We start from the raw sequence: 8,303 nt of genomic DNA, 5'->3' as shown, positions 1-8,303 counted from the left end.
GTTCGACAAGGTTCCCCATGGGAGACTGATTAACAAGGTTAGATCTCACAGAATACAGGGAGGACTAGCCATTTGGATACAGAACTTCTCAAAGGTAGAAGACAGAGGGTGGTGGTGGAGGGTTGTTTTTCAGACTGGAGGTCTGTGACCAGTGGAGTGCCACAAGGATCGGTGCTGGATCAATTACTTTTCATCATGCATATAAATGATTTGGATGCGAGCATAAGAGGTACAGTTAGTAAATTCACAGTTGACACCAAAATTGGAGGTGTAGTGGACAGCAAAGAAGGTTACCTCAGATTACAACAGGATCTTGATCAGATGGACTGAGGAGTGGCAGATGGAGTTTAATTCCGATAAATATGAGGTGCTGCATTTTGGAAAAGCAAATCAGGGCAAAACTGATACACTCAATGGTAAGGTCCTAGGGAGTGTTGCTGAACAAAGAGACCCTGGAGTGCACTGGACTCCTTGAAAGTGGAGTCGCAGGTAGATAGGATAGTGAAGAAGGCGTTTGGTATGCTTTCCTTTATTGGCCACAGTGCTGAGTACAGGAGTTGGGAGATCATGTTGTGGCTGTACAGGTCATTGGTTAGGCCACTGTTGGAATATTGCGTGCAATTCTAGTCTCCCTCCTATCGGAAGGATGTTGTGAAACTTGAAAGGGTACAGAAAAGATTTACAAGGATGTTGCCAGAGTTGGAGGATTTGGCAACATTTTCACACAGAGGGTGGTACGTGTATGGAATGAGCTGCCAGAGGATGTGGTGGAGGCTGATACAATTATGCATTTAAAAAGCATCTGGATGGGTATATGAATAGGAAGGGTTTGGAGGGATATGGGCTGGGTGCTGGCAGGTGGGACTAGATTGAGTTGGGATATCTGGTCGGCATGGACGGGTTGGAGTGAAGGGTCTATTTCTATGCTGTACATCTCTATGACTCTATGTGCGAAAGGTAAGATTATAAAACAATATGGGGAGGAAGAGCAGGATAATCGACAGCTCCACTAAATACCAGCACAATGAGCTGACCAGCCTGTCAGAGCACTGTGATGACTGTGACTGTGCCTGCTGCTATCGCTGCTGCAGGAGGGAATGGGGGATGTGGGTCTGTTGTGCCGGAGTTTAGGAGACCATTGCTGGAGGGTTAAATGGTGCTAAAGGCTCCTTGAATGGTGTGTCTGTTTCGCTGAAAGGGTGTGTGTGTGTGTCTTTCTGTCTGTCTGTGTATGTGTGCATGTTGTGTGTGTATGGGAGAGAGCGAGACAGTGTGAGTGAGTCAGAGGAAGGCGTTGGGGTGGTGACAGAGACACAGTCTGTGATGGGTTCCAATGGAAAGGTCATCAACACGGCATACACTGGCTGAGGTCTCACTAGGCTGCAGTGGTTGAGATCCCACTGGCTGAGGTTACACAGAGCTGCACTGGCTGAGGTCTCACTGGCATATAATGTAGCTGAGATTTCACTGGCATGCACTGGCTGAGATTTCACTGGCTTGAACTGGCTGAGATCTCACTGGCTTGAACTGGCTGAGGTCTCACTGGCTTGAACTGGCTGAGGTCTCACTGGCCTGCACTGGCTGAGGTCTCGCTGGCCTGCACTGGCTGAGGTCTCGCTGGCCTGCACTGGCTGAGGTCTCGCTGGCCTGCACTGGCTGAGATCTCACTGTCTTGAACTGGCTGAGATCTCACTGGCCTGCACTGGCTGAGATTTCACTGGCTTGAACTGGCTACGATCTCACTGGCTTGAACTGGCAGAGATCTCACTGGCCTGCACTGGCTGAGATCTCACTGGCCTGCACTGGCTGCGATCTCACTGGCTTGAACTGGCTGAAATCTCACTGGCCTGCACTGGCTGAGATCTCACTGGAGTACTGTAGCTGAGGTCAATTGTGGCAACTCAGCAGATACACAAAAAGATGGGCACTCACACTCACATCCAGTCACACACTCACTCACACACTCACACTGCCTCACATACAACACACACACTTGCGCAGACAATATTACGGACTCACACTTGCACTCACACATACACAGAGTCACACTCACATTCACACACACACTCAAACACTCTCACATCCACTCACACACATATTCACACTCACATATACGATCACACTCTCACACTCACACTCACTCAAATACTAAGGCAGACGCACACACTAACTCACTCAGACACACACACACACCCGCACACAGTCACTCACACGGACCAGCGCCTATATAGAGCAATGAGTTGCAGTGAAATGGTTGGTTCTCGATGAGCTCACAGCTCAGACTTACAGCTGAGCGAGCTCTCGTTTGTTTTGGTCTCATGGCTTACAGACTGTGCTCGCTTCCTGTGGCCACAGACAAAGTGACAGAACCGCTCCTGGAACTTCTCCCCTACAAAAAAGTAGACTACGGGATCGAGGCAGCTATTGAGGCTGGTCAGACAGGAAGTGATGCGATTACTGAGGGCGATGAGCCTCCTGTCCTGGCAGCTGGAGCGGGCGGTGCTGGCAAACAGGATGTAGACGTACCGATTGATGTGGTAGGGCACAAAACAGATGAGGAAGATGGTGAGCACCAGGATGATCATCTTGATGGCCTTGTCTTTGAGGTGCTTCTCGATGCGGTTACCCCTGCGGAGGCTGCGGATGATCAGTAAGTAGCAGGTCACCGTGATCACAAAGGGCACCACGAAGCCCACCGTCAGGGGCACCAGGGCAAAACTGGAGGTCTTCTCCCGGTACAGCTGGAGGCACTTGGTGGTGGCGTTGCCCGCCTGAAGGGTTTGTGGTGCGCCCAGCATCGGCGCCACGCCCACCACGATGACCACCCACAGGGCGATGCAGACCACGTTGGCGTAGAGGGGCTTCCTGACGCGCATGGACCTCACCGGGTAGACAATGGCCAGGAAGCGGTCTGCGCTGATGCCAGTCAGGAAGATGATGCTGGCGTACATGTTCAGATAGAAGAGGAAGCCGGTGATGCGGCAGGGCACCTCGCCGAAGGGCCAGTGGTTCTGGCTGAGGTGGTAGACCATCCTCATGGGCAGGATAAGGACGTAGGAGAGGTCAGCCACCGCCAGGTGCATTAGGTAGATGTTGGTGGTGGTGTTGGAGCTCTTGTCGCAGGAGAAAACCCACACGGCCAGGATATTGCCGACGAAAGCCAGCACAAAGACCACCCCGTAGAAAGACGAGAAGAAGAGATTCTCCTCACGGCTCTCCTGTGTGCACTGCTGGCCACTGGCATTGCTGAGGCTCATGGGATACGCCATGGCGAGGGTTGCCTGCTCAGAGAGAGTGCAGACTGGATGGCGCTCTCAATGGACATCTGCGAAAAACAAGCACAGCCCCGTCACAATCCCCTGTTTCAGATGCACCTGCTGACCCCTCTCATGTTAGCTGTACATCCTACTATTTCAGGCTCAGTGTTTCCTATATGCACGAACGCTGCATTTGGATAGCGGCCACTCTGCAACCTTCCTGCCCTATAGTTGTACACAAGTGAGGTTCATACTGACTGCAGGGGGGAGCGAAGGCCGCTATAATGTGGCGCAGAACAGCAGCGAGATCAATATATCTCAGCACCATCATGGAGCCCAAGATTTTCATTCCGGAAGCAACATCTGGCCTCCCTCCCATGACAGGTACCACTGCTTGCTCAAACCAAAAGGAAAAAATATGACCGGCGTTCTGGAACGTGAGGATCAGGTACCATCAGGGTCAGGCACTGTCAGGGTCACGGATACTGTCACAGTCAGTGAGATTGTCAAAGTGAGCTGACACTGTCAGGGTCAGACACAGTCAGAGTGAGCAGGCATGGTCAGGGTGAGCAGACGCTGAGTCAGGATAGTGGCCGAGCGAGATTGTCACTGGGCGCGGAGGCCTCAGGCTCAGTGTGTTTGAAGCTCTCCACTGTCAATACAATTCTGAACATGGTGGAGTTGTGAGGTTGATTTCTGAAATGTTGCAAAATGTTATTGTCATTTATAAAAACCCACCTTTTTCACTAACATCAGGAAATCGGCCGTCCTTACCTGGTCCGGCTTACAAGTGACTCCAGTCGCTTAGTCAAGTGGCTGAGCAATCCCTCAGTTAAAGGGGCAACTAGGGGTGGGCAAGAAATGCTGGCCTTTTAAGTGATTCCAATATCCCGAGAAAGTAAAAAATGATCAATGGGCTCCTGGGGAGTTTAGCTCTGGGCACTAGGCCGCAGTAGTGAATTACTAACTACTTCCCCGATCAGACCGTGTTATTGCAGTGTCCCACAGACTCAATGCCTTCGATCTCCTTTTCCTTTCTCGGAAGTGGGCGTAGTCTCTCCATCCCCGAGTGGTTTGTTAGGACATTGCATTAGCCAGTTAATTATATTGCTGTGGGTCGGACTGTAAGCCGGACTGAGAGCAATGGCCAATCTCCTTCCCATGAATGTAACAGACAGCTTCTCATAACGATCAGTGTTGGTTTTACTGCCATCTCCTAGTCATGTACAGCACGGCAACAGATCCTTCGGTTCAACCCGTCCATGCCGACCAGATATCCTAAACTAATCCAGTCCCATTTGCCAGCACTTGGCCCATATCCCCCCAAACTCTTCCTATTCATATACCCATCCAGATACCTTTTAAACATTGTAATTGTACCATTCTCCACCATTTCCTCTGGCGCTCATTCCATACGCACACCACCCACTGCACGATAGAGTTGCCCCTCAGGTCCTTTTTCAATCTTTCTCCTCTCACCCTAAACCTATGCCCTCTAGTTTTGGACTCCCCCCACCCCAGGGAAAAGACCTTGACTATTTATCCTATCCATTCTCCTCATGATTTTATAAACCTCTATAAGGTCACCTCTCAGCCACCGACACTCCAGGGAAAACTGCCCCAGCCTGTTCACCCTCTCCCTATAGCTCAGACCCTCCAACCCTGGCAACGTCCTTGTAAATCTTTTCTGAACCCTTTCAAGTTTCACAACATCTTTCCGATAGCAGGGAGACCAGGATTGCACACATTATTCCAAAAGAAGCCTAACCAATGTCCAGTACTGCCACAACATGACGTTCCAGCTCTAATATTCCAGATGAATTAATTGTATTCCATCAGTTTGGTGGGATTTGTACCTGTTTTCCAGGCCATTAGCTATTACGAGTGTGATGACAGTATCATATTAACATTGCATGATGACTACATTGCAAACACCATTAAAAATAACCCCTAAATCCCATTTCTATATTCATATTGTACACCTTGACTATACTTTCTATATGGCCACATGTGGGTATACGTTGCTCACTTTGCATTAATTCCTGACACAGGAGATTCTAGACTGTTCAGCACACTGAGTGCTGGTGTTGCAGTATTAAACTGAACACTGCATCATCTGTTGTTATCAAGGCTCATCGTTCAATGGAATTGTGCAGGAATTAGGAAACAGGGACGTTCTCCTGGGCCTGTGACAGGCAGATTGTTCTGTACATGGTCTGTAAGGAAATGTGGGGCATGAGCAAGATGCAAGAAAGTGTCTGTGGGCCTCCCATGGTGAATGGTGCATCTCCTGAACACTGCAGTCTGTACTGATTAGCGCATGCAGTAAAGAAAGATAGTTTTGTAATCAACCTGTTCTGAGATGTTACACTTCGGCAGCAGATGGGACTGAAATACAAGCCCCCTGGCTCAGAGGTTGGGACAACGCCACTGTGCCACAAACGACCTTGCAAATGTTTTTGTTCTGATTGTGAACCACAGCCCTCTCCCCATCGAAGGTGAATATGATAATCTCTACACGACAGAAACAGGACAGATACAGGAAGGAATGGAGCCTGTGATGATTCACAGAGCCTGTACTGAATGGAACTTGTTGTAAATGGAGTGGTGCGAATGATTGGAGCCACTAGTGAACGGGGACTGTAGTGAACGGGGACTGTACTGAAGGGGGCCTGTAGTGAACGGGGAATGCAGTGAACGGGGACGGTAGTGAACGGGGACGGTAGTGAACGGGGACTGTAGTGAACGGGGACTGTAGTGAACGGGGCCTGTAGTGAACAGAGCCTGTAGTGAACAGGGACTGTAGTGAACGGGGACTGTAGTGAACAGAGCCTGTATTGAACGGGGACTGTAGTGAACGTTGACTGTAGTGAACAGAGCCTGTAGTGAACGGGGACTGTAGTGAATGGGGACTGTAGTGAACGGAGCCTGTAGTGAACAGAGCCTGTAGTGAACAGAGCCTGTTGTGAACGGGGACTGAAGTGAACGGGGACTGTAGTAAACTGGAGCCTGTAGTGAACGGGGCCTGTGGTGAATGGGACTTGTAGTGAACAGAGCCTGTGGAGACCGGGGACTGTAGTGAATAGAGCTTGTTGTGAACGGAGCATGTAGTGAACGGGGACTGTAGAGAACGGAGCCTGTAGTGAATGGGGACTGTAGAGAACAGAGCCTGTAGTGAACGGGGCCTGTAGTGAACAGAGACTTTAGTGAACGGGGACTGTTGTGAACAGAGCCTGTAGTGAACGGGGACTGTTGTGAACTGGGATTGTAGTGAACTGGAGCCTATAGTGAACGAGGCCTGTGGTGAATGGGGCCTGTAGAGACTGGGGACTGTAGTGAATAGAGCCTGTTGTGAACAGAGCTTGTAGTGAACGGGGACTGCAGTGAACGGAGCCTGTAGTGAACGGAGCCTGTAGTGACCGTGGACTGAAGTGAACGGGGACTTTAGTGAACGTGGACTGTGTTGAACGGGGACTGTAGTGAAAAGAGCCCATATTGAATGGAGCCTGTAGTGAACAGAGTCTGTAGTGAACAGGGACTGTAGTGAACGGGGACTGTAGTGAACGGGGACTGTAGTGTACAGAAACTGTGGTGAACGGGGCATGTGGTGAACGGGGCCTGTGGTGCACGGGGCCTGTGGTGAACAGGGACTGTAGTGAACAGGGACTGTAGTGAATGGAGCCTGTATTGAATGGGGACTGTAGTGAATGTGGACTGTAGTGAACGGGGCCTGTAGTGAATAGGGACTGTAGTGAACCAAGACTATAGTGAACGGGGACTGTATTGAACGGGGACTGTTGTGAACAGAGACTGTAGTGAACAGGGACTGTAGTGAACCAGAGCCTGTAGTGAACGGGGACGGTAGTGAACGGAGGCTGTAGTGAACAGAGCCTGTAATGAACAGAGCGTGTATTGAACGGGAACTGTAGTGAATGGAGCCTGTAGTGAACGGAGCCTGTAGTGAACGGAGCCTGTAGTGAACGGAGCCTGTAGTGAACGGGGACTGTAGTGAACGGGGACTGTAGTGAATGTGGACTGTAGTGAACGGGGACTGTAGTGAATGGGGACTGTAGTGTACAGAGCCTGTAGTGAACGGGGACTGTGGTGAACGGGGCCTGTGGTGAACGGGGACTGTAGTGAACGGGGACTGTAGTGAACGGAGCCTGTAGAGAACGGGGACTGTAGAGAACGGGGACTGTAGAGAACGGGGACTGTGGTGAACAGGGACTGGAGTGAAAAGAGCCCGTAGTGAATGGAGCCTGTCGTGAACAGAGCCTGTAGTCAACGGGGACTGTAGTGAACGGGGACTGTAGTGAATGGAGCCTGTATTGAACGGGAACTATAGTGAACGGAGCCTGTAGTGAACGGAGCCTGTAGTGAACGGGGAGTGTAGTGAACGGGGAGTGTAGTGAACGGGGAGTGTAGTGAATGGAGCCTGTAGTAAATGGGGACTGTATTGAACGTAGCACGTAGTGAACGGAGCCTGTAGTGAACGGAGCCTGCAGTGAACGGAGCCTGTAGTGAACGAGCCTGTAGTGAACGGGGACTGTAATGAACGGAGCCTGTATTGAACGGAGACTGTAGTGAATGTGGGCTGTAGTGAACGGAGCCTATAGTGAATGGAGACTGTAGTGAACCGAGACTCTAGTGAACGGGGACTATAGTGAACAGAGCCTGTAGTGAACAGGGACTGTAGTGAACGGGGACTGTTGTGAACAGAGCCTGTATTGAACGGGGACTGTAGTGAACGGGGACTGTAGTGAACGTTGACTGTAGTGAACAGAGCCAGTAGTGAATGGAGACTGTAGTGAACAGAGACTATAGTGAACGGGGACTGTAGTGAATGGGGACTGTAGTGAACAGGGACTGTAGTGAAAAGAGTCTGTAGTGAATGGGGTCTGTAGAGAACAGAGCCTGTAGTGAACGGGGACTGTACTGAACGGAGTCTGTAGTGAAAGTGCCCTGTAGTGAACGGGGACTGTAGTGAACGGGGACTGTAGTGAACGGAGACTGTAGTGAACGGAGTCTGTAGTGAAAGGAGACTTG

At 50.5% G+C, this 8,303-nt stretch overlaps 2 protein-coding genes across 2 annotated transcripts in view; one reads left to right on the top strand and one right to left on the bottom strand.

The window, feature by feature from the left end:
• Nucleotides 1–8,303, top strand: part of LOC122555716 (LIM and senescent cell antigen-like-containing domain protein 2) — a 91,484-nt gene that overhangs the window by 14,154 nt on the left and 69,027 nt on the right. The gene's annotated exons all lie outside the window — the stretch shown is intronic.
• Nucleotides 877–8,303, bottom strand: part of LOC122555715 (uracil nucleotide/cysteinyl leukotriene receptor-like) — a 32,335-nt gene continuing 24,908 nt past the window's right edge. Inside the window, exon 2 of the mRNA XM_043701763.1 lies at nucleotides 877–3,325. Coding sequence (XP_043557698.1) covers nucleotides 2,271–3,269 — 999 coding nt within the window. The 5' untranslated portion in view covers nucleotides 3,270–3,325 and the 3' untranslated portion in view covers nucleotides 877–2,270. The remainder of the gene's footprint in view (nucleotides 3,326–8,303) is intronic.

The sequence above is a fragment of the Chiloscyllium plagiosum genome, chromosome 13 (genome assembly GCF_004010195.1).
Source record: "Chiloscyllium plagiosum isolate BGI_BamShark_2017 chromosome 13, ASM401019v2, whole genome shotgun sequence".
NCBI lineage: Eukaryota > Metazoa > Chordata > Chondrichthyes > Orectolobiformes > Hemiscylliidae > Chiloscyllium > Chiloscyllium plagiosum.
Note: the sequence above shows the minus strand (reverse complement) of the source record. Positions and strands in the feature narration are given on the sequence as shown.